Source organism: Zingiber officinale, chromosome 3B, assembly GCF_018446385.1.
Source record: "Zingiber officinale cultivar Zhangliang chromosome 3B, Zo_v1.1, whole genome shotgun sequence".
Classification (NCBI taxonomy): domain Eukaryota; kingdom Viridiplantae; phylum Streptophyta; class Magnoliopsida; order Zingiberales; family Zingiberaceae; genus Zingiber; species Zingiber officinale.
Window position 1 is genome coordinate 116,523,986 of NC_055991.1, and position 27,131 is coordinate 116,551,116.

General features: G+C 35.1%; 2 protein-coding genes across 3 annotated transcripts; both read right to left on the reverse strand.

The window, feature by feature from the left end:
• Nucleotides 1-218: 218 nt before the first annotated feature.
• On the reverse strand, nucleotides 219-12,240 carry LOC121967388 (folate transporter 1, chloroplastic-like). The gene is made up of 11 exons (XM_042517564.1): nucleotides 12,018-12,240; nucleotides 11,855-11,931; nucleotides 10,679-10,755; nucleotides 8,018-8,111; nucleotides 5,975-6,068; nucleotides 5,274-5,347; nucleotides 2,696-2,806; nucleotides 1,108-1,179; nucleotides 980-1,000; nucleotides 750-817; nucleotides 219-413 (listed from the first exon to the last, which is right to left on the reverse strand). The coding sequence occupies exons 1-11, from the start codon at nucleotides 12,136-12,138 to the stop codon at nucleotides 281-283; spliced, it is 942 nt and encodes a 313-aa protein (XP_042373498.1). The 5' UTR covers nucleotides 12,139-12,240; the 3' UTR covers nucleotides 219-280.
• Nucleotides 12,241-17,099: 4,859 nt separating this feature from the next.
• LOC121967389 (50S ribosomal protein L7/L12-like) lies at nucleotides 17,100-20,552 on the reverse strand. 2 transcript variants are annotated; one of them, XM_042517566.1, is made up of 2 exons: nucleotides 19,947-20,552; nucleotides 17,100-17,456 (listed from the first exon to the last, which is right to left on the reverse strand). In XM_042517566.1, the coding sequence occupies exon 1, from the start codon at nucleotides 20,477-20,479 to the stop codon at nucleotides 19,964-19,966; it is 516 nt and encodes a 171-aa protein (XP_042373500.1). In that variant the 5' UTR covers nucleotides 20,480-20,552; the 3' UTR covers nucleotides 17,100-17,456; nucleotides 19,947-19,963. The 2 variants fall into 2 exon arrangements, with proteins under 2 accessions (XP_042373500.1, XP_042373499.1); XM_042517565.1 differs by having other exon boundaries at nucleotides 19,956-20,550.
• Nucleotides 20,553-27,131: the final 6,579 nt, after the last annotated feature.

Here is a 27,131-nt window from a genome sequence, read left to right on the forward strand (position 1 = left end):
TGAGCTAAGAAAATCAATAAATGCAGAATTGCCTATCCTTATCTTATATTTAATCTTCTATGTGCATAGATCTTATGCTCTCTACTGAAAATTGTTCGTCAGGGCAAAAAAGTGAGAACATTGCCAACACTGTTGACCACGTGAGTGTGCTTGGCAAAAAACATAAAAATATAAAAAGCATCTCTAATTATTAAAATTATCAATAGTACGCTCATTAATAAAGAAAAAAAAGTCAAATTAATACCTTATTAATAAAAAAAATAGTATACAAATAGACGGATCAATTTTCCCCTCCACTTAATCTGAGTATGCGAAGAACATTTTCATACACTACGAATGTTATTGACGACGCTGGGATGTTCTTCAACAAGTTGGACGTCAAGCCCCTGTAAAATCCGCGAAGTCCTTCAAACCTGCAGCGCCGAGTTAGCAAGCAATAATGTGTCTCTCAATTAACATTATGAAATTGAACAAATAATCAATCAACGAGCATAATTCTCCTACTACAAGACCAATCAAACTATGGTTTTGCATGAATTTGATTGCAGCTGACATATGTTTAGGTAGAAACTAAAACGAGGACAAATGACTAAATAAATGTGTTGGACCAGCGCGGTGGCTCGTGGAACTCTGTAGAATGCCAATTTAGTTCAACAACAAAGTCAAGATATCAATTTTCTTTTCTACCAAAAATCTACAAAATGAAGAATGTGCTACCAACATAACGTTGGTAAGACATCATTATTTACCTTGCAGTTTCCTTTATAACATGCCAACTATCTGAATACTTTGGGGTTCCATTGATATTAGGTCTTTGCTGCAATATACAAAGAAAATATTTAATTGGGATACAAGGGCAAGCTGATTGTATTGCTCATATATTAAAATGGATAGAAAATATAACTTTTCAATATCCAAAATTAGATGGGCATAGGAAAAAGAAACAGGTCTGACAATTATAAAAGAAAACTTCAAGTACCTGTAACCGAGAACGAATAACCTACAAAGGGACAACCACAATCAGCTAGTAAGCTAGCTTGCTGAGTAAAGGCATCGAGTTCAGGTTAACAAATCTAGAAAGATGATAACAAATCTTGAACAGCTTGCCTGATATGGATATGTGAATAGGATTGCAACAATTTTAGACGAAGCCCCAAGAGCAGCATAGTCGAATGAGCTCTAATAAGAGAAACAAAATAAAACAATGAATCTCATCATAAGCAAAGTATTGGATAGTGCAACAGTACAAGGTGTTAGCAAAATGAATAGTACAACTATATCAAAGACACAAGTAAAAAAAATTATATTATATGCTGGACAATACTTCCTATTCTACTTAGTCTCAGCTTTTAACAGCAAACAAAAAATGAATGGGCAAAAATACTTATCTTGGTTTCATAATAATTTTTTTAGCATAATTTGCATCATTCAATTTTTTTCAGCCATAATGTGACAACTATATGATTATAACTGCCAAAAGATATAGCAATTACAGTATAACAGAGAATCTAGATTGATATAGTAAAAAAGACAATCTACGTACTAAGACTGTGATTACCTGATCTGAAAGAATATTATTTATTTAGATTATGAAGTCATTCCTCAAATTAGTTTGCAAACATTGAAAAACTTGAGATAAATAAAGAAATTCATCATCAAGCCATCTTTATCCTAACTATATGGGACCGCTAGCTCTATTATAACATCAGTAATATTCAAATTAATTATATCATTTTAATATGATTATTTTATTTCTTTGTTCTCACTCTATTGCTCATACCTTCATTCATAGATTTAACTCTTCTAAGAATCAATTGGTCGCCTTTAAAAAATGCTCGTGCAATGCTATCTACTCTCATTTTATTATGTATTGGAGCAATGTTTGATTAATCTCCTCAACAGTAGTATTTTTTTAATTTAATGTCATCTAGCAATTCTTCGCATCCATCTTAGCAATCTCAAATTGCTATATTGATTTATTTTTACGATACTTCCTCACAGTTCATCGCTCTAATCCATTTCATAAAGTATGGCAACCGATTTAACAATCATATAAATTTACTTTTTAACTTAAGGGAGATATGACAATCACATGAGACTCTAGAAGCTCTTCTACATTCTGAATACTTGTTCTTAATCCTAATACTGGTATCTTCATCAATATCAACTTCATGAAATATCTAAAACTATCATAAGAATTGCATGCTCACTTATTCAGCAATAACATTGATTCTCTTCGTGTTCCCTGAGCTATTTTACATATTTAAATTTAGTACTAATAGATAGTATAACTAAGAAGGGGAGCCTTGGCGCAACGGTCAAGTTGTTGCCATGTGACCAAAAGGTCACGGGTTCGAATCCTGGAAACAACCTCTTGCAAAAAAAGAAGGTAAGGCTGCGTACAATGGATCCTTCCTCGGGACCCCACATGGTGGGAGCTTCGTGCACCGGGCTGCCCTTTTTTTTTAGATAGTATAACTATATAGTCCAAGATTTTCCATATTATCATGAACCACTAGGATTCATGATCATATCCTCCAACTAAAATGCAAGATTTTTTTATATAAAAAAGTGGATTTTCAAACTTTGGAAATAAGAGAATCTGGCATCTATTCAAGCCTACCACTATCTATATATATAGATACATGCAATCAATAATATCTACTCATTGAAATGCATTGCTTCAGAATATTACCAATGATTCATCTCCACCCATGGCATTTGTCTTTGCTCCTTTTCCCTTGGTGTGAGTAACAAGTCTACGGAGTTCTTCATAAACTGTAAACTGAATTGCACCATGAGTAACCTAACCAAATATTAACAAACATCAAATTTACCATTACTAATGATATATAGAGAAGTAAAGAAAGTCTGTGGTAAAGAAAATTGTGTGACAAATGATTGACACAAATTTCAAATGCTAAATGAGAGAAGTGGAAAACAAATCAAACTGAAGAGGTACAGACGTAAGAGTTCCTGTGTTTAAGTTCCGCTGGAATAAGAATAAATACTCATGAATTTTGCACATGTGGGCTTCAACTAGCTATTCTTGTCTAGACATGTATACATAAGGAAAGTGTTAAGAAATATGATTTGGGCCCTGCCACATATCTTAAGCTTTGGGCATAATTGCTCAACCACTCAAACTTACAGAAATTAGAACCTTCAGATGAAATCTCAATTGCATCTTTTATTATTGTCAAATAAGCGCCACTCTGATTTATTCCTTCCATTTCAATATATAAAAATTTAAGAATTGTGATACTGATGCAACTCTAAATCACAAGCACTTGAAAATTGAATTATTGCGCTTGATAGCAATACTTTGAGATGACTTGATATTCTGAATGAATTTCAAATCCAAAGTATACCGCTAACAGTAAAATAAATACATGAAAAAATAGTGCATCAACCAAAAAAAAAATGAACATGGCATAGAGGTAGAACTCACCACCCAAAATGACTAACCATTAAGCCTAACAAGATCTCCAACTTGTCTGTGAGGAACTAAAGGAGCTACCCCTGCTTACCACTAGCTAGACCTCTGACTCAACTATGAATTTGAGTAGCCCTGCCTCATTCAACGCATATTGGGTTCCTAGACTCAAATAGAACTTGTGTTTCACTCAGCAAATTGCACGATGATGATGTTGATTCATAGCACCGGGCATCATTTTGCCTACCTGATGCCATCTCAAGCTTGGCCTAACCCACAGCCCACTAAGGATTCAGCCCCATGAACTACTAAATCCCCTACTTGGCCATCTGAGACTAAAGGAGCTACACCCCAATAAAGAAGTAACGAAGCTTTGTTTGTTGAATGGAAATGTAAAACTTCATCATGGTAGCCTTATATCAAAACAATACAACACACAGCAATCATAGATGACATTTTTTTAAAATGTAATATTGTAATTATCTTTGAAGTTTTTCCAGTGACCAAAAATAAAGTTGATAAGAGATATCTCAAGACTTATTAGGTGCAAAGAATTTCTTGACTTTTTAGAGGTCAAGGATATCAAAATGGCCATGTTACTTGCAACTAACAATTTGTGGGGCACGATTAAGTGGTCCTATAATTTTGCGAATCCTATTTATTTGCAAGCGTCTCACCTTGTGAGAAGGGCATATATGTCATCGATAGAGAACCTCATTAGCTAAAAGTTGGGAAAGATATTTTTCCTAAGTATTTGGGTTAACTTTTCTATTCACTTGTATTGATTATTTATTTGATAGATGAAGTATAAATTAAGATCAATCATCTTGACTGATCTATTCCTTAAGATGGTAAATTAAATTGAACTATGAACTATCTTAATATAGGTAAGCCAACTGAAATCAACGTAATATCCCATGCGTTTATGTGTGTGTAAAAGAGGAAGGACTACATATGCATATGCAACCACCTGAGAAGCAATTTTAAGACAACACAACAACGGAAAGAACAACAAAGAAAAAGTCGTGAGCACCAACTCCTACCTATTCCAACCATAACTTTTATTCAAGGGTATCTCACTACTAAATCTTACGATCTTAAATAGTCTTCTTTAGTCTCTTTCACACCTTTATATCTAAATAATATAACAATCGAATCTCAATTTTCTTTATTGATCCCTTGTCTAGTTGGATGCATAAAATTCTGAATTTATTTGAAAAGAATTATTCCTACAAAACCATTCATCAATTATACTTGCACTGCAATAATAGAAATGACTCGCAATTCATTATTCACACAGTTTTTGGATAATAAGATTATGTAGGAGATGGTTGAGTGGTTCAAGGAGTGACATTGGAATTGCTTGATTTAATATGTAATCATGAATAATCATTGGCTAATAGACAATCCCATATTTTCTACCTATGGCTAGAAAAGAATTATATTTACTTTCTACAGATCCAGTAGACAGAGAAAGTTCAGTAAGGAACCAATTTATTTGACTTGGTATTCTATCAAATGAATGAATTATACTTAAAAATAAATGTTTGCTTAATTCATTTATATCTCCAACAAAATGTTCAGGCTAGTCAATCATTAAGTAAACATTTTTATATAACAAAAAAAAACTATAAAACTAAAATTGATTAATTTCCATTTAATATATTTTTAATCATGGAGCCAAATCCATTATAATGTGCAAAGGCACAATATATCATGTTCAATAAGTATAGAAAAGAATATCATAGAAACAAACATGTTATGCCAAACTAAATCAGGTAGAGTACAAAATAAGGGAAAAATTTGAACTGGAAACTGCAAGCACAGAAGTCCATACAAGCAGAAGACTTGGTCCAATCCCTTTATAAAGTGCTTGCCATCCTTCCTCTTTTAAAATGGTCCTCAAAGCATCTGACCTTAGATAATAAGTAGGTGTATGTGTAAGCAACTTTTATATACCTTAGAATGACTGCAACATGGTAACTAAAGTAGAATATATAACCACAAAACCGAGACATTAAGCAAACTAAGAAATAATATAGCAGCTTTGCAAAAGACGCCTTTTTTTTTTTAAAGTTGGTTAACATAGCCTTAGCAAGAATTTTCCTAATTTAAGAAACTTTTTTCCACCCCAACAAAGGTTGCAAAATGCTAGAAATGCATACTTGCAAACCAACTCTAAAGCAATAAAAGCATTTCATAAAATTACATAAGCACATTTGCCTAAACACTAAGTGAATTGCTCATCCATAGTCTTATATTCAGCATAGATATTAGCCAAATATAAAAATGTTAAACAAAAAAAAATTATATATTGCAAGTATGCAATATTTGAAAAGGACAATCTTAATATCATAGCAAGTCCAATATCACTCAATTCTCAATGAAGAGAACATACTAGAAAATCCTGACTAGGTTCGCAAAATATAAAAATGTTAAACAAAAAAACTATATATTGCAAGTATCAATATTTGAAAAGGACAATTTTAATATCATAGCAAGTCCAATATCACTCAATTCTCAAGGAAGAGAACATACCGGAAAATCCTGAATAGGTCCGATAACCATGGTAAGGAGTTTGGAGCTGCAGTCGTGTTTTTACAAGCCAAATAGGATTGGTAAACAAAGAAACCTGCAGTGCCAGAAGAGTGTTTGTCATGTAATAAAAGTCTGCCAGTCTATAACTGCAGTGAAAATCTAATTTAGATATTTGAATTATTGATAATATCACGTCAATCACAGATGGGCACTATAGAATCAAAGAAGTGTACATCAAATATAATGAACAAGATAGCTAACATCCTAAAATAATAAAGGAACTCTGAAGTTACCACTTTCATCACAGGAACCGAAGAAACAGAAACCATTGACAGTGGAGGGATGGGCAAGGAAAGCCCACTCGGTATTTGATCTTAACAAACAATACTGATCTTTCACAGGAATCTTATGTCAACTTGTTCAGATCCTCACTTTAATACACAAGGAGTGATACAATTTAGTTTTTCTAAGACTGTAGCAGAAAGGTACCTTGGCAGCCAGAGGAATAACATTCATCAATTTCATAAAACCTTATACACATTGGATAAATTATGTGATCAACACAGATCACATAATTTCCATCAAACACTTTCCCTCCACACAGGAACTCAGTTCTCTTTTTTTTCTTAGCAGTTGAGACGAGTAGGAAATAGGGAATTCAACACAATGATTTGGATGAAGAGCTGCGAAAAGGTTAGTAAGCCAATGAGACACTCCAGCAAGTTATCCAACCTTGAGCACCAAGAAGAAAGCACCACTCAAGGGGACAAAAACTCTTTTCCCTAGCAATTATCATTTCCTGACTGATAATTGCACAAAAAAGGGGACTGAAAGGGAGAAATTCTTAAAGGAAGAACATGAATCTTGTCTCACTTCCACTGACTACTTAAAGGAAGAACAATTAAAATTTTGCCACAATTTCTCCTATCAAAATTGGGTGAAAGAGGATGAAGGAACAATGTTTGGCAAATTACTATTTTATACTTGGTAAGTTATCAAAATTACCCTTCTGTTTGGCACAACTTCTCCTTTTTGGCTCTTTTTCATTTTAGGAAGACAGAACATTATCATGAATTATTTTTTGTATAGCACAATTTTTCGTTTTTTCTTCGCTGCTTGTGTTTTTGCCTCACCAATATTACTATTTTTTACGCAATAAACATGAAGGAGAATGAGATTTCTTTATGGGTAAAATGGATATTTCCTTTTCTATAAAAAGGGCAGCCCGGTGCACGAAGCTCCCGCCATGTGGGGTCCCGGGAAAGGAAACATTGTACGCAACCTTACCTTGCTTTTTACAAGAGGCTGTTTTTTGGATTCGAACCCATGACCTTTTGGTCACAAAGCAACAACTTTACCGTTGCACCAAGGCTCCCCTTCGATATTTCCTTTTCTATGCAAGTAGATAAAGGAACGAGCTAAATACTCACATTCTTTCCCTTTGTATTTCTTTTTTCCAAACAGACAAATTTTAGTACCCCTTATTTCTTCTCCTTTTCCCTCCACCTTCCACTCCTTTCCTCCCCTCCCTTACCCTTTCCTTCCTTCTCAGTAGATGGAGCATAAGTCTGCTAGCTACAATATTATTCTCAAGTTACATCCACATACATTCTATTGCTTACAACAAATGAAATCACTTTCATTAATCATGAGCTAGCCTCACAAACAATCCAATTTTCAGCTTTTTGCAACAGCAAAGATCATGGTAAGGCCAGCAAAATCCTTAATCAATTACTGAATCAACAAAAAAAAGGATATTTTTTTGTCAAAAAAATAAAAAAGCAAAAACCATTTCCTACTGGTCTTCACACAAAGGATCATCCTATATCTATATGGCATGTTTACAATCAGTAAGTCTGAGAATGACAACAATGTTATTTGGTAATCTCTACATTCAAACATAGCATCTTATTTTACAAAAAGAACAAAAAATCTTGATCATACATGATAAGGTATGCTAAGCTAAAATGCTGAGATAATAGATAGTATTGTTGCAGAATATCACTGACCAGACAATTTCAAGATAGCAATTACAGCACTTACCATAGCACCAGCTTCTGCAGCAGAAACAAGATGATAAAGAGGGGTGAGATGCTCATCATTCCCTCTTAGGTACATACTCTTTGCCCTGCTATAACTGAAAAAAGAAGGAACAAGATGTCATTGAGAAAGGGAAAAAACAATATATTGAACAAGTCCAAGTAAGAACTGAATATTAGTCTATCATAATTCTCATATACGCTTGATGAGAAGATAAAAGGCAATTTTCATGAATCATGACATTAGAATACATGAGAACAGAAAGAGAACTGCATGTTTTACTTCTTAAATGGTTAATATGAAAGGCTCTTCAGCAATTTTCACCTAGCAATCATCATATGTTTTAAAGTAAGCAATGCTTAAAACTTTTTGTCTTAATTTGAAATAATTAGGTTTCTATTTTTTTCCCCAATGCTACAATATTGTCAATGCATGCTTTCACTAGACAATGACCCTGCTCATTATGAAAACAGTACAAAATATTCTTTAAAAAATATAAATATGTTTTATTTCATTAGCATTGTTGTTGTTGCTGCTGCTGCTATTAATGGAATGCATTATTTAAAGTTGAAGGATTCAACTTAATTTGATGTTTAGAAGAAAAAAATCATTTCATGGTGGTAAAAAGCTATAATATCTTCATAAAGATTTTAAAGTGATGTTTTTTGTAATTACACAGAGTTATACTTCATATTTATCTATTGAATAATTCTTTTCTTAGTAGTTTTCTATAACTTATCAAAATTTTATAATTAATTTAAATAACTAATTTTCTCATACGTCAAACAATGTTATATAATTCTTTAATAATTCATATAAAATAATTATTCTAACTCAATTATATTCTTAATTTTTATGTATAAAATAGAAAGAAAAGAACATATACTTTATCTATTGATTGTGTAAAGAAACAAATAGAGCAACTGAACATACCATATAAATAAAATACAAAATTTCCCTAATACATAAGACATATTAGTACATAATTATAAAAATAGTATTGTATATAATTTATTGAAATTCACCTACTAATTATATTTCTTAATATTAATATCTATTTAATAATTAATTGATATTTGCTAATAATTATTTTTTTATGCCAAAATAGTGTACAATGTAGAATATTATGGAAAAAACACAAGTTGTTCAATTAGGACGTAAAGTAATTAAAATTAATTGCATCGAGCAGCAAATGTTAGCAGAGATGAAAGGTTATGGTGACATGAACATTTTACAATTTATTCACAAGATCTTAACCAAAACTAAACTTATTTAGTTGGCATGAAAATTGGGAATGAAAGAATAATATGACCAGTTATTTTAAAAGAGCTTCAAATGCATAGTTAGCACCAATTAGGAGGTCAAGTTGATGAGCATAGCTTATTTATATATAAATATATAAATCATTGAACTCTCTCTCACTGTCTCTCTTTATAAAGAGTTGGTGATTGTGAAATGTAGTGTGCATGCATAAATATCCACCACATATTGCTTCCAGCATGGTGACTCAGTATTGCAAGCGCCTAGTTCTGTTCATGCCTTTGATTTCAACTGATGAGTCAGCCATTATCAAGGTAACCTGACCCTTTTCCACTGCAGTATCCATATTTATCATTGCATCAACCACTTAAAGATGTTTAATTATTTCATGTTGCTAACCTAATCCTATAATCATTACCTACCAATCTGCTGGAATGTGAGAATGATTATTTGTTTGCAACCGATTCAAGCATTGATGTGAAGTTCACTTTCAAAAAATCAACACCCAAGTTCTGTAATCCTTAATTAATGTCAGCTCAGGCAATGCAACAGGCATAGAATAGGGGGAAGACAGTTTGGTTCAGCTAATTAGGCATGTTTGGAATTTTGGGTCTAGATAATCAGAAACATTGAAGGAACAACTATCGGAAGGGCACTAAGATTGTTATTTTAGGTCTTTTTACAGCATTATATTGGGAAGCCAAATCTAAACAGTACAATTTATTTTGTGCATGATAAGAGACAAATCTACACTATTGACAACCTAAAACTGATTTGGTTCCAACAGTATATCTTGATCAACTTTTAAGTACAAAGCTTAACAATATCCTAATAAATGCGCAAAGATCAATATCAATGGAAGTCAAAAAAGTTGCTTCTAATTTAACGGATCAAGTCACACTTGCAAGGTCAGAAATAGAGATTTATGAAACTAACTACTATTTTGATGTTTATTTGATTGTAATACCTCCATTATAGTATAATCCTTATCAAATCAACAAAATTCTAATATATATCCAACCTATCTAATAGTGATCAAAAGAATATATAGTTCTTTCTCTTTAAATTTGATTAGATTTACAAAAGAATATGAAGCCTTGTAAATTTTGAGAAAATAATGTGTCAGATACTCACCATACCACACAAATGTTTAAAACCAACCAGTGAGTATTAAAGGTCTTCGAGTATAAGAATTATTTAAAATATATTCAGATTTTGAATTTGTATCAATCCATAATCTTTCAACCTCACCTCATTTGAGTCTACTATCACACACATGTATATGAATTGTCTACATTGATGCAATTCACATGAGTCACTGATTCTCAAATCATCAACCATTGTGGGTTGTGACATATATACTAAAACAAGATATCATAAACATAAATATATAGCCACACTTACAAAAAGAAGTAAAGCCCCCATGAAACAGTTGACCCAAAAACAGCTGGAAAAAATCCTGCATATAGGCCTCTGACTCCCTACAAAAATGCAAAATCTGATTAGCCATAAGATAATTACTTTATAGTATGTAATTACTTCATTGTATGCAAGTTAAATTAAGTACAGTTAATCTAAGGAAACAAATTACTTGAGTTTGAGTAAAATTAATGCTAACAGTTCACAATTAGAAATTTCAGTGGCTGATCATTTTATCCATAACAGTTATTATCACACCAAAATACGTGTAATGCTCTCCAAAGTAATTGCCTCAAACTATGTGTTTAAACTAGATATTGAATAAATATATTTAAAATTTGGAATATGAGATATCATAATTTAAGTGATGAGTAAAAGTGTTATAAAAAATATTTTAAAAAAACACTTTTAAAAGGAGAAATTGTTCACCAATAGTTCTGTTTTTACAATACCTGTACCAAGTTTTATTAAATTGTCTATCTTCATAGTTTGAAAAAATATACACATTCTTCTATAATTTTTAACTGCTCTAACTAAGGAAGCCTTCCCATAGCCCATAGGCAAGGATGATCAAGGCTAGTTGTTGTAATGATTGTGAGGAATAAAGCAATTGATTGTATATGTAGCATTTAGCATTGTAAGTGGATTGCGTTGCATGACGGGAATGAAGTGATTGCAGATAGCCTCTGCAATATGGCAATGCCAGTGAGTTTAGTTCTTTCGTGTTGTAATATTCACTGGCAAAAAATTGAAATGAACACTTTTTTCACTCAAATGTACACAGTTTTTTCGTGCACAGTAGATTCCTTCAACTTTGAAGTAATCAATACATTGAATTTTAGATATGTGTTCAAGAAACAGTATGCGACCAGGTTCCCCTACATGCAAAATGCTGCCTACATGGGCTTGGTACCAACTCTTAATTCGTTAGAAGAAGCTCTGATACGAAAAATAAATTAAGGTTTGTTGAACCATTCAATCCAACCCTAAACTATTTATCTAAATCTTAGCAGTTAACGATGACCAAAGTTTATAAATAAATTCTATCACCCTAGAATATTCCACCAAGTTTTGGCTAGTTTATAGTCATAAACACATTCCTAAGAAGCAAAAGATTTAAGAAGGAACAAATGATAGGAACGGAGAACAAAAATAGCCAACCTCTGTTCGAGCAATAGAGTATAAAGCGTGCGCAGTGTTATTGTAGAGCGGAAGATGGGAAGCCCGTCCGTCGGTCACTAATGAAGAGAAAGGAAATGATCAACTAAAGCGACAGAAAAGCTCCAATATTGCCGGAGTAGGACGAATAGTGAGGGAGGACCACCCTGGAAGCGGGTGCGGACTACGTCGAGAGGATGAAGCGCAGCAACGGTCGCAAAACCGGCGCCGGCGCCGGCAACGGCGTTCTCCCACTTCCACCGCTCCGATTCGTCCCCAAGCGGCATGGACCCGATCTCCGTCGAAGCAAGCCGCACATCACCAACTTCTTAAATCTATCGTCGAAGACCAGATCCGAACGATCTTCGAAATCTATCGTAGAAGACCATATTCAAATTCGGCCCTAAACCCTAAAAACATATGATATGGCATGGCTAAAGCCCAAAGCCCATTACTGCTGGAGGGTAAAAAAGGAAGATCCAATCAGTCCAGTTTGTATTTTTTCGTGTAATAGCGTTTGAGGTCTCGTGCCGGCCGGTACTCTCGAGTGCGTCATCAATAGCTATTCCATTTGTAGAGGTACTTTATGGTATTTAGGAAAAAAAATTAAATGTTCATCATTAAAATCAAATAGACATCCCATTTAAAATGTCATGTCAAAATACTTTTATAATTATCTAATTATTCGGCCGTATGAAAATTAATATTTGATCATTCAACAGAAGTTAGATGTTAACTTCTGTAACATGTAGAAGCCAGTAACTTAATGAGCATTTGACTTTTAATAAAATATACTAATCTAATATTTTTATTAATTTGGGGCACCATTTTAATTTTTTCCCCTAGTATTTATATATTTCGAGGAGAGGGGAAATCAATTTTATTGAATCTTGTTTAGAATATACTAATGAAAATACATGTGAAATTATGATACAGCCAACTTTAAGTAGGGGTGTCAAAAATGAACCTGACCCGACGACCCAACTCGAGTCGACCCGAAAAAAATCGGGTTCGGGTTGGACATTTTCAGGTTCGGGTCGGGTTCGGGTTGGAGGGTTGGAGAGTAAATGAGTCTCGGGTTGGGTCGGGTTGGGTTCGGGTTGACCCGGGTTGACTTAAATATAGGGTTTTGTGGGTTTTTTTGGGGTTAAATCAAATTTTATTTTAAAAATTTAGATGTTTTTATGTATATTAATATCATGTTTGTATGATAATGATGGAATATTGAGATAAAAGTGAAGAATTATAGGGAAAATAGTCCAAAAAAGTCATTTTGAATCGGATTTTCGGGTTATATGGGTCGGGTTCGGGTTGATCGGGTTGGTCGGGTTCGGGTTCGGGTTGAGGTGTTTTGGGTTGAACTCGGGTTCGGGTCGGGTTCGGGTTGGATTATAAAAAAAAAAAAACTCAACCCGACCCAACCCGACTCGATCCACCCGAATTGACACCCCTAACTTTAAGTCATATCATGACCTTAATTCTCTAAATGCTTCTCTATTTTTTCAACTTAAAAATACAAAATTATACATCGAATACACGCAGAAATAAAAATAAATGTTACATTTCTTTATGCAACCAACCAGCTCTGAATATGGGGATTATAACATTTTTTAACAAAAGATAGATCTAATATCTTATTAATTTTTTTAGTGTCGATCCTATAGATATAAAGAGAAGTACATATGAATATATAGATCATAAACACATGATGAAATAAACTCCAGATCATTCATTTCTAAAAATCGATCGTTGACCATTACGTCAGAAATATCGTATATATACCATCCACGTTAGGCTATGTGGACAATTATAATATTTTTAAAACTTCTAATGAAAGGTGTCGTAAGACCAAACAGATCCACGAAAACCAAGGGTGAAGTATTTGATGGAGATCAAGAAAGTAATCTTTATACTAAATGCAGCCCTCGCAAGTCGCAAACGTGCTTCGTTCTTTGATTCAGTGATTGGTTCTTTTAATTGCTTTCTTGACTCCCTCCAAGTTTGTGTATGCATTTTTTGAATTTTAGGTTGGAATTGCTAAGCTTGGTTTTGTAAATATTCGTCTACCAAACAACATAAAATTCTCATGGTCCTTGTGTCAACAATAAGATACCATTATGAATCTAATGAATAAAAAAAATAGATTTTGCTGAAGAAGTAGATCAACGAAATGAAGAAAACCACAAAGAATGGTGACATATCCGGTGTTGTTGATATCAACAGCAAGGATCATGTTCCCGGAAAGTATTATAAAAAATTTTCATCGACCATCAAAATAAATCCAAGAAACAATAAATGGTTCGACAATAACAGCTAGATTTTCTAGAATTAATGGACAAATGTCCTTGTTAAAAATTGACATTAGTTATTTTTTTTAATGAAAGAGTACATATATATAATTAAAAATCATACAAGAATGAATGATATCACTAGTCACTATTTGTCATGTTCAGACATTTGCCGTTTGGAGAGAATACTCATGGCACCGTCGAACAATTAGTGTAGGCACATTACACCAACCTTACATCACTGTTGAACACAATCAAAGACAAAATACAATCACACACACAATAACAACTCTCATCGTTGGCACTAATACAGTGTCATCAATGTCTTATGATCCCATCCGACCACGACTTTTCCTCTGTGTCGGCCATAATTCCCAGTCACATCCCAAGAAACCAACCACATTCAAGAAGTCCGACAACCCTCTGAGCTCGGTAAAGATCACACCACCTCCCGAGCTCAACCCATCCTCTACCAGATCTATGATATAAGCAGAGCTTCGGCCACCTAAGCTCCTCCGTGAAGGACACAACTCAAACAAAGAGGGCAACTCTATGTAGACAGTCTTTAGAGATTGAGCCCGAGTGTTTCGTGATTCATCCATGTGTATAGTCTCTTGCGGCAGCACCCCATTTCCCCTTCTAATCGGTAGCAAACTCCCCCTTAAAAAAAAAAACCCCATCTCTCCCCTCGCCGACAACGTCTACTATAACTAGTTGAAAATCTGAGCAGGGGTCCCCTTCGCCGGTGACTGAGCGAGGTGTCACCATCGAAGAAGATGACTGATTCCAGTGAGGGTTAGTCCAAGAGCTCATAGGTTGTGGATTCAAGCAAGAACCCAACATCCTCAACCCATAAATCCTCCATATGATCCATCTTGTCTTCTCTTACCTATCGGTTATGAGTGGAAGATTTGAAATCCAAAATTTAAATTTCAAAACCCAAATCCAAACTCCCTCTCCACCCCAAATTTGAATTTTGAAATTCCCTCTCCCAACTCCGCCGATCACACTTTCCGAGGTGTCCTCAAGGCCATTTCCTCCCAAACTTATCGGAGATCACCCCAAAACCTGCAGGTCACCAAAAAATTGCCACCGTCCCACCATTTGAAAATCCTACCTTCTCCCCTGTCGATGAGCACCGTAGCAACCCAAACTACTACTCTTCCTACTAGTCTTTGTTCATATCACCGGGATAGCCAGTGGTCATGTTGGTGTCACTATTGCTTTACCACTTGTGCTATGCCCCGGAGGAACCACCTCAACATCATAAGTATTATTGATTATATTAAGTTAAATAAAAATGATTTAAATGAAGCACAAATTTCTCGACAAAAAAGGTGCCTAGTGGATTGACAATATCCTCAATCCCAGCCAAATACTTGGAACTTAAATCCACCTCTATGATTGAGACATAATAATCAGATACATATTGTTGGTGCAGGAAGCATCGAAAAATAACAATTAACCTATAGCGTTTCGATATTTGATAATATAACAAGGTATGATCAAATTGATCAAGGGTTGATCCAAATAAGTCTTGATGTTTAAAAGCGAGTGAAGTCTAGTCAGGTCAAAGTTGGCCAGATGACTAATAAGGACAAGTCTAGTCAGGACCAGATGACTAGCAGAGGAAGTCAAAATTGAAAGTTAGGCAAAGAAAAGTCCTAGTGAGTGAAGCTAGGAGATGAAAGTCTTAGTGAGTGAAACTATGTCCTAGTGAGTGATGCTAGGAGATGAAAGTCCTAGTGAGTAAAGTTATATCCTAGTGAGTGAAGCTAGACAGTAAAAATCCTAGTAAGTGAAATCAGGTGGTGGAAGTCTCAGTGAGTGAAACTAAACAGTAGAGATCCCAAAGAGTAAGCCTTATATGGTAAAGCCTAGTAGGTCGGGTAAACTTACAAAAGTGTGGCTTGATCCTAAGGGATTGACTTTTAGGTGGCAAACTTAGAGGAGGGACTTTCAAGCAAAAGATAAGTCAAATATGTCAAGTATACTTACAGGATTAAGAATTAGGTTGTTTGTTTGTTGTTATATGATTGTTTTGCAGGAACCTGGAGCTGGAAGTAAAACAGAGAGTAGACAAACGTAAATGGGTGAACTAGACTTGACTCAGGTCGAACTGGACCCAACCTATTCGGTAGACTGACTGGGGTTCAGTCCAGATTATTGAGTTGTCAGAAATATTGATATGAAAGATAATGTAGCAAAAGTTCTGATTTATCTTTATGATTTGGATAAGAATAAAGATAAGTCAAATGATGTAAATGGAGATAAGGCTTGATCCAGATATGGTTTCATCTAGATAAGAGTTGATCCAGATAAGAATCTGATCCAACTCTATAAAATGAGATGAAGGCTCTACGTTCAGCATCAACAATTCTTCTACCACTCTATCTTTGTGATTAAAAGAAAAGACAACGAGACAAAACTCTACGAGCAAGGAAGCTCCAAGAGGAATGTACAACACTTAAGACTTTCGGATCGACCGCTATCTATTTACCAGCTTTGTTTTAATTTATAATATTTTCTTATGCTCGTTAAACTCTAAGACAGATTTCTTCGCCATCAGAAAATTCCAGAAAGAAGACCACTAGTGGATGGACACTTCTCATGATTAGACCTTGAACATACTAATTTTAGGATTGAGAACTAAGTAAATTCTACATATTCTTTTATTTCTATTATTTATTTATATTTTATTACATACTAATTTTGATAGAAAAAACGAACAACAAAATTAAATAAAAAAACGATCAATATTCATTTCTCCTTACATCGACACACACGGATCCGTACACATATATCATTATGGAACTACACAGTGATGCCCAAAACCACACTCCATTTTTTAACTCTAGGTAAACCAATTTGACCTACTAAGTAAATTAATTTTAAGTATGCTAAAGACAAAGATACTGCTGCCATCGCACAAATTAAGCCTAGGGAAAAAAACAAAGAAGTGAGAAGTGAATTGAAAATATTAAAATAAATAGAAATAAACCATAGGTTTCTCAGATGGATCGGCCCGGCTATAAGCCAACCAAACAAGCTAGGGAAGTATGGCAAAGTTTGGGAATGTCAAGACACATTCTTGAGAAATTGAAATTTTTGAAACACTCTAGAATTCTCCACAGGAACAAACAAAATTAGGATTCTCCGAAATCTATGCAGCAACTAGAAATTCATATTCTGCACGTTTCAGTAGATGTTCCAGAGGTATCTCTTCCACTTAGCTACTCTGCCTGTGCTTCTTCACTTAATAGCTCAAAGTCAAAGAACTATTTCTTTGGGGTAGAACCATGAAGAACGAGGTGAATCTGAGAAGATCACAAAAGAAACCAATGCGCTAGGATATTGTCACAGAATTTCAATAATTTTAGAGCCAAATACAAAGAAATCATAATTCATTTTTCAAAAACAAGTACTTAACCTATTTAAAGAAGCAACCAAACCCATTAAGCAAACAATTTATTTGACGAAGAGGGCATGCAATTATGATTTGATAAGCATACAAAAGTATGGATTGGACTCTACATGATAGCTTCAGGAATGGAATAAGTGTTCATCCACCCCATCTTTACATGGTATAGGGGCAACATTTTTTGTTTAAAACCTTTCATTATCATCAATCAAAAAAGTATTGAGCTTGGGCAAGTTTCCTAAATGGTATGAATTTAATTGAACGTGTTAATATATTCAATCAAGGAGATAATGCAAGTTGTTAACAATACTCATTTGTTAAATGTGAGATTTGGCAGTGATGGTGAGAACTGTGTTAGGGAGTTTTTTTAGCAAAGGAAAAGGGAAGAAGTGAAACACATTAGGCTAGTTGTGCAACTGAAGGTAAAAATGAATTACTTCTATTTAAGATGAGCCATAATAAATTGATGCTAAATTTTGTTCAATATGATTGTCAACCTACACAGCCTTGATTGTGCTAGGATCTCATAAACTCATGACTCAATCTTATGATCACTCATTGTTGATATGTAGGATCTTGCTATGTGCAATCATAACTTAATATGAATAAACTTGCATTCAAATAAACATTTTAAAAGAGAAGCCTTTTTTAACTTCCAAGAAGATTAAAAAGATTTTAAGCTTTTCCAATCCTTTATTTTATAATAGATCAATAAAAAAATGCTTTATCATGTTATAACAAATATTAAGATTAAATTTAGAAAAAATGTAAAAGTTGGCTAACTTTCAACCCTTCACAGTCATATTACATTTCCCATTGTTTTTCTAGTTTCTAAATGCACAATATCATTTATGATTCTAAAATGGTGAAAATTAGGAAATTTACATAATAATAATATAACTGAAAGTTAGTATATATGATAAATTCTAAGTTCAATATAATTTCCAAAAAATGTTAAATTGTAGGATTTTACAAACCTATGCTTCAATAGTAAAATCAGAAGCTATATAGGGTCTCAACCTTGGTAACCTTAATGCCCACCACTTCTATGAAATGTTCCAAACTAGTTCAGAGCATATTTAAGAGTATACAAAGGCTTGAGAGATCATTATTTCTATCCAAGATAAGTAAAGAATAACAGAATAACGCAAAAGGTTATCAAAATTTTGTTATAGTGGAAGAATATAAAAGTATATGATGCATTTGATGTGTCAAAAATGAGAAATAAGTTCCTTTTTAATCTTGGTTTTAAACTCACCTAGGGGATAGGAGAAGTGCGTTAATTAGTTGATTCAAAAATCAAACCAAGCGGTCCACTCATTCAGTAGAAAAAAATGTTTTTTGATTTTGGATCCCTTAATAGGTATTCGTTAAGCCTAATTTCTATCCCACTTCCGAGGTCCACCCAATACTTCTCCTTCAACAGGTGTTGCTCCTTTGTCCATCCATTTTCTTCATTCAGTGCCTCTTCCAGTTGGAATTTCCTTCAAGTTTTCCTTCTCTTCCCTCTAGGTGTAATTTATAAAGCTTCCTTTCTGATTTTTCTTCATTGGTGATTTTCACTGATTTATCAATTTTTTTTCACTGATTTATTTCTCTATGTTTTGTCACTGGTTTTGAGTGATTTTCACTAATTTATTACTCAATTTTATGATTTTTTGATACTCTGTGTATTTTATCCTATTTTAATAAAATTTTAATGCCAACCCTTAGGCCTTAACCTAGAACCGTTTTTGATACCTTACTTTTAATCATTTCAGTTCAATCTATTATCTTCTCATCTATACTCTGTGCTATTTATAATTGCTCTCATTTACTGTGGAAACAATTCCATAGTTAAGTCTATTTCCTCAGAAAGGTATTCTTGTTTCATCATTGCCCACTCTAATAAAACAATTGGCAGGAAGATTGCTACGCAGTGACAATCGTATATATAAGACACCTCAAGGGCAAAAGAAATAACTAGGAAAGTCTAAAGATCTAAAACTACAACCAATGCTGCAGTTAACATACAGAACATGCATGAATTGAGAAATTCAGAGAATAAGATGTAGTTAACCCCAAATAGAGGCAAGCACCACTCAACGAGAATTTTGCTTGATTAAATAATATAAGGAAATAAATTCTTGAGCAACACGATATAAAACGAGAAAACATTTTTTTTCCAACGCATTTGGAATTCTGAAGCACAATATTGCAGAAATATATGTTACTGAGCAGGGAATCGAAACACTACTAGAAGTTACGAACTGTTGATAATACAAAGCATTCAATTCATGTGTTTGCGATTAACAGCAACGGAACAAATTCTATCGATTTATTTTTTGATTCCAAGAAACAGAATAATAACGAAAATGGTGTAATAGCAACGAAGGGAGAAGGAGACCTTCCTAACCTTCTGCCTCATTCCAACACAACTTTAGCACCAATTTGTTTCAGCTTCTCCACAATCTTCTCCGCGTCTTCCTTCGGCACCCCAGTCTTCAGTACGGTTGGAGCCTTCTCCACGAGTTCCTTAGCCTCTTTGAGTCCCAGGTCCGTGAAAGTTCTGACTTCCTTGATGATCTTGATCTTGGAGGCCGCGTCGAAGCTCTCCAGCTTCAGATCGAAGGCCGTCTTCTCCTCCTTCTTCTCCTCCGGCACAGCAGCGGCTCCAGCACCGGGGAAGGCGGCAGCGGGCCCACCCATGCCAGGGTTCAAAATGGCCATGACGGGCATCTGCTGGACGCCCAACCGGACACGGAGTGCCTCTGTGAGGTCGGCAACCTCGAGGAGGGATAACCGAGAGATCTCGTCGACGATGGAGGAAACGCGCTCGGTGGGCTTGTGAGGAGCTGAGGCAGTGGAGAGGCGGGCGGAAGCGGCAGGGCGCATGACGGTGGACAGAGCGACGCGGAGGGTGAAGACCGATCGCCTCATCGTGGATCGGCGGGATCGCTCAGTCGAGAGAATTGCGCTTATGGTGTTCGTATGAAAACCCCAAAGGAAAAGTGGACTCGACGGCTCAGATTGATCCGCGGATTAAAAAAAATCTCTTCGATATAAAAACTACAGTGTCAAACTCAATGAGCTGAATGGTAAGGTTACTAGACGTCGAGTGAGGATATCCTTTGGATAGTTTTTGATCGTCCCTTTCGAATAAAAATTATAATTTAATAAGGACAATGAATCCAGAAAAAAATCATAATCATTTATGGTCGGATCGCAATCACGATCCGACCATAAATATGAGTGGTACATTCCGTGGATCACAAAAGGTGATCCAGGAGATCCTGCCTTAACTCACAATATACACTTTTTTTTTAAAAAAAAAAAATATATATATATATATTTATTTATTTGATGGATTTCTAGGTTGACCAACATAATATGCAATTCACCTTAGATTTAGAATTTTTTTAACTTGTCAAATAATGGGTTTTTGATGGATTAAATCGTCTGACAGTTTTATGTATGATTACATGATTACTCATAAAATCTAAGGGTACGTTTGATTTATATGTTTTTCATTTTATTTTTTTAGAAAACATATGTTTTTAAAAAATAATATTCGGTTTTCATTTTTCATATCCATTTTCTAAAAAAAATAGACAATATTTTTTTGAAAAATAGAAAATATCATAAAATTATTTTCTATTTTCTAGAAAATACATATTTTTCAAAAAAATAGAAATGAAAAATATACAAACCAAACGCACTCTAAATATGTTTTGATAATTTTTTATGTGTGATGGTTTTCAGGTAAAACTATCAATTTGAATTGGGTCTGTCAAATTGATCTATCTTACCAAATAATTTAAATGATTTCAATTAAAATTTTATCAATTCATTATCTGACAGAGCTAAACGGACTAGCTCACTTGGATAGCAGGTCCAGTCGAATTGATCCGTGACAAGCTCAGTTTGGCCAACGAATTAAGAATAATTTTTTTTATTTAAAACTTAAACTAAAGTGGAAAATTTAATAGACTGGTGGGCTTGCCCCGCCTAACTCACAACCCAAATTTAAAATTTTAAACCTTTTATATGTATATATTTTTAAAAATTTTATATTTTCTGATGGATTCATGGGTTAATCCACCTATAAATAATCTATCTTGAATTGAGATTTTTTTCAACCTGCTATATATATATATATATATATATAGAAAAATTAAAACATAAGTTTCGATTTAAAGTCCTAAATTTTTTACTCCTCTCGTGTGCAGCGCTGACCCACCCCTCACTTGTGCATGCACAACATCGTTCTGTATGCATCCAACTGACGGCGCCCTTGATTTTTAGCGCGCATGGTCGTCGGCATCCCTCTGCCATCCGCAGCCGTCGACACTAACCGTCGTCCAACCCCAAGGTCGCGGTCCAATCCCATGGTTGCTACTGTCGAAGAACGAGAAGGTATTGAAAGAATATATTTTCTATATTCAAGAATAATGATACAAGTTGTATTTATATACATCATAAAGAGATAAAGATAACGAAGAAGTATATACAAAAGATTTATGCATCATATTTCAAGATATCCTAATAGATCCTCTCAAGATGGTGGGCTTGTAGAGACACCAATCTTGAAACAGAGAAGACGAAGTCGAGCACTAGGAAATGGTTTTGTCAAAATAGTAGCTAACTGGTCAAATGACGAGAGACATGAGAGACACGAACTTTACTACCCTAAATCAGTTCACGAACAAAATGACAATCCAAAGTAAGTCAAATGACGGGACATGAGAGACATAACTTTACTACTCTAAACCAGTTCACGAACAAAATGGCAATCCAAAGTAATATGCTTCATTCGTGAGTGAAACATAGGATTTACGCAGAGATAAGTAGATCCAATGTTATCACAATAGATAGAGGCGGTAGGGGTCGGGCCATAGTGTGTACACCCAATCCATTAAAAAGAGATCAAACCCATTGTAGTTCTGTAACAGTAGGGCAATGGCATGATATTTAGCCTCAATAGACGAGCGAGCTATTAGTGCAGCGAGGCCAGCAAGAGGGGGGTGAATTGCCTGTTAAAAGCAAAGTGAACCTTTCTCATTCTTTCAACTCTAGTTAGTAGCACAACTATACTAAACAAAATAATAAAACTGAACAAAAAGTAAGAGGACAATCTATTTATTTTGTTATAGCCTAGGTGGTTGTTAATTTAAAGCATTGAAGAAAGCTTTATTAGAAAACTCCTTTGTTGAAGGCGGAGTGGCCTCTTACAGACGTTTACAACTCATAGAATGACTAGGAAGCGAATACAAGACTTGTAGTTCAGTTGGTGTATTTTTCCTAGATCCAGGGGTCCTTTTATAAACCCTGGAAAAACTTATCCGAGGCTGGAAGGCGCCTTTAATAGGGTGGAAGGCGCCTCCAGCGTGGCAAATCTTATCTGTGCAAAAATAAAGTTTATTTTCACAAACAGTTACTGTTCGAAGGCACCTTCAAGGGGTTGAAGGTGTCTTCCATAGAGGCGCAAAGGCGCCTTCAAGGGTTGAAGGCGCCTTTAAGGATTGAAGGCGCCTTCCTGCCAAAAGGCGCGAGGGCACCTTCAAAACCATTAAAGGCGCCTTCAGCACCTGCTACCAAGCTCCAAACTTCTCCTTTGGTTTTTCCGCTGCTCCACTCACTTGTGTGATTTTGGCCATCTGAAATAGGGCTCCCTGAACCCATTTTCTGACCTTCTCCTCGAGCAGGCATCCTTCCTGACTTCTCGTCCCTTGAATGTCGTGCACGTCCTTCTCGTCCACCGGTGTACTCTTCTGTAGCACCTCGTCCCTCGGATGCACCAAGCCCGTCGGCTCCTTTCCCGTGCCATCCTTCTCGCTAGCTGCGTCTTCCACTCGACTTCTTATGTTCCTAAGCTCCTAGACACTTAGACACAATGATTAATTACAACAGGTCATAACTGAACTTGGTTGACCATATCAAAACTACCCGAGGTACTTACGATCTCTCCCTTTTTGATATGCATAAACCCAAATTTAAGTGAGGGTTAAAAATGCAATAAAAGTAAATAAAAAATTGTTTGTAAATAGATAATTAAAAATTCTAAATCCTACCTTTCCCTAAACTTATACCTATTTCTCCACCTTTAATCACATCAGAACATTTTTGGAATAAATAAAATTAACTTTTTAGAAAATTTTGAAACATTTTTCTAGGGATAGTCCACGCAAATAATTGGAAAGAATTTTCAGCAGAAATCTAAGGGATAGAAAAAAAAAAAAGTTTTTAGAATTTTGAAAAAAAATCTAAAATTTTTTAGACCAGTTGAATGGTCATAAAAATATTTAAATAATATTGAAATTATTTTAAGTAAAAAAATAAAATAAAATAAACTCTATTTCAATTAGTTAATTAAATATTTATTTCAATAATTGGCTTCCAAGATGTGGCGAGGTACTAGAATTTCCTGGATATTGAAACAACAACTACTTCTAGACAAAGTCTTTTAAAGAAATTAAATATTCAATTTTCTTCATGAACATTCTAGGTCTATCTTTTTTTAATCTAAACATGTTTTTGGAACACAATATAAGTTCCTATCTACTGGGTTAATTAAAAATCTCTTAGAAATATATTTCTGTGATATTTTTCTAATTTGACCCTAGTGATTTTCAATGTACCAATTGATTTTACCATAATTTCTAAATCTTGGTTTTTGATAGTAATTAGAACATGCATGGTTATCTTTCACACTCTCTATTTGTATTTTTAGTTTTTTATTTTCTAATTTCAAATTATTAACAATTCAAGTGGACATGCATTTGGCTAATTGTCTTTTCAAATCAAAATTTTCTTTTTCTAATTTACACATATTTTTACAAAGCATTTTGATAAATTCAAAAGATTGCTTGGGAGATAGTAGACGTACCTCACTTACCTTGTGTTCTAATACTCCCCCTTCATAGTAGCTTTCCTCTTATGATGCTCCCCCTTTATCAATGCTCATCTCTGAACTACTTTTATTTTTGTTTTGATGGTCTGCCATTAGGGCTAGTCCGGCGTAGGCTTCAACTTCATATTCTGATGACGACGTTTCGTCCTACGTTACCTTCAAGGTTTTGAGCTTCGATTTTGTTGGTCTTTTGCCTTTGTCCTTCTTCTTTTTCTTTAGTACTAGGCAGTCATCTTTAATGTGCCCTTCTCCTTGGCAGTTGTAGCATCAGACTTTTCTTTTGCTCTGAAAGTACTTCTTTACCTGGGACTTATTAAATTTATTAGATTTAATAAACTTATTAAATTTTCTTACCATTAGAGGCGCTTCGTCTTCATCAATTGATGCTTCGGAGTCTGGATCATTCATTTTTGCCTTCAGGGAAATGTTCTAACTGGGCTCTCTTTTCATCTCTACACATCTAGATTCATGAAGTTCAAAGATGGAAAAAAGATTTTCTAAAGAACTAAATTCGAGGTTTTTAGATATATAAAATGAGTCAACTATAGAGGTTCACTCAGGTGTCCTAGGAAATACATTTAAAGTGTACCTTAATGAATCTCAGTTCATTACCTTTTCTTTGAGATTCGTGAGTCTGGTGATGAGTTCTTTGATCCTCGAGTGTAGTTGTGCAACTGTTTCTCTTTCTTCCATCCAAAGGTTTATCAATTGGTTCCGGAGCAGGTCCCGTCTTGCAAGCTTTGCTTCGGAAGTTCCTTCGTGAAGCTCTAGGAACTTCTCCCAAGCTGGGGTGGAAGTACGCTGAGTAGGTGGAACTCGGCTAATTCGTTTACTACGAAGTCTGTTTGCTCCTTCTTAGTCCATTGGTATTCATCTTTTTCATTTCCTTGTGGGTCTTTGGGAACTACAAAATCATATTTAATTATTAAAAGAATTTCAAAATCAGTTTTAAAAAGTACCTCCATGTGTTTCTTCCATAACGTGAATTCTCCCTCAAACTTCGGCAGGTAGATGCTCGGTCCAGCCATGGTTTCAGTGCTTTAGTCGACAGTTAATCCTTCTGAGGCGTTCTAGCTTTGATGCCACTTGTTGGTGCAGAGAGGCCGGTAAGAGGGGGGTGAATTACCTGTTAAAAATAAAGCAAACCTTTCTCGTTCTTTTAACTCTAGTTTGTAGCACAAGTATACTAAACAAAATAATAAAACTGAACAAAAGTAAGAGGATAATCTATTTACTTGGTTACAACCTAGGTTGTTATTAATCCAAGGTATTTAAGAAAATTCCACTAGAAAAACTCCTTTGTTGAAGGCAGAGTAGTCTCTTACAGACGTTTACAACTCACAAAATGACTAGGAAGTGAATACAAGACTTATAGTTCAGTTGTTGTATTTTTCCTAGGTCCAGAGGTCTTTTTATAGCCCTTGGAAAAACTTATCCGAGGCTGGAAGGCGCCTTCAATAGCGTGGAAGGCGCCTTCAATAGCGTGGAAGGCACCTTTAGCGTGGCAAATTCTATCCGTAGATAAAGTTTATCTTCGTAAATAGTCACTGTTTGAAGGCGCCTTCAAGGGGTTGAAGGCACCTTTCATAGAGGCGCGAAGGTGCCTTCTGTAGGATTGAAGACATACTAGAAGGGAGGGGGGTGAATAGCACTCGTGGCTTTTTCACTCATTTCGTAAAACAAACAAAATACACAACGGAATAAAGAAAAGAAACAAACACAATTGCTAATAGTTTTTTTTACTTGGTTCGGAGCCTATGACGACTCCTACTCCAAGGCCCGTGATCATTGATCGCTTACGCTGGGCAATCACTATAGATCCAAAATTCTTTAGAAATATATAAGTACAAGTACTGAACTTAAAAACAGATTATATCGATAATAAATGATTAGGAATTGGTTCGTCGATTTGTTGGAACAGCAGCTAAACATCGTTGAGTCGTTTTGGCGTAGCGCGCAGCTTGGAAGATCACTTGTGTAGAATTGTTGTTTCAAAGTGCTAGTCAAGGCTCCTTTTTATAGCTTCTTTAGACCTAATCCAGATCCACTAATCTCGGGATCACGTTTGACTTAAACCGGATCAGTCGATCGATTCCCATGTTCGGTCGACCGATCAAATGATCTCCTCCTCATCCGATCCGATCACCCCGGCTTCGATCAGGTCACCGCTTATCCTCGGTTCGGTCGACCGATCCCTCGATCAAACTCAGTCTACTATCTAGAAATTTGATCCTGCTATATTGGGTTTGGTCGACCGATCTGGCTGTTCAGTCGACCGATCAAGGCTAAGTCCGACCCTGTAAAACTTGTTAGTTTCATGTAAAACAGAGTTAGACAAATAGCAATTTATATGTAAATAAATAACTTGACAGCCTTCGGACTATCCGGTTATGAATTCAGATTTTCTCTAGAAATCCTAGGTCGAACCGACGCCTACTGTTCTCTCAATGAGGAACGCGTCATCACCTACTCCTCTAAGAAGAAGTTACTTGTTGCCAGATCGGTCATCCAGACTGACTGGACTTTTGCTTAGCACCCGATGCTTCAGGACTTTCTGCTGAACGCCTGCTCCACGACTCATTCAGTCTTCCACCTGGTCCACGACTACCAGGACTTTCACCTAGAGTCCCCGACTCTAGGGTTTTGCCCAAAGCGCTCAACTCACCAAGACTTTCCACCTAG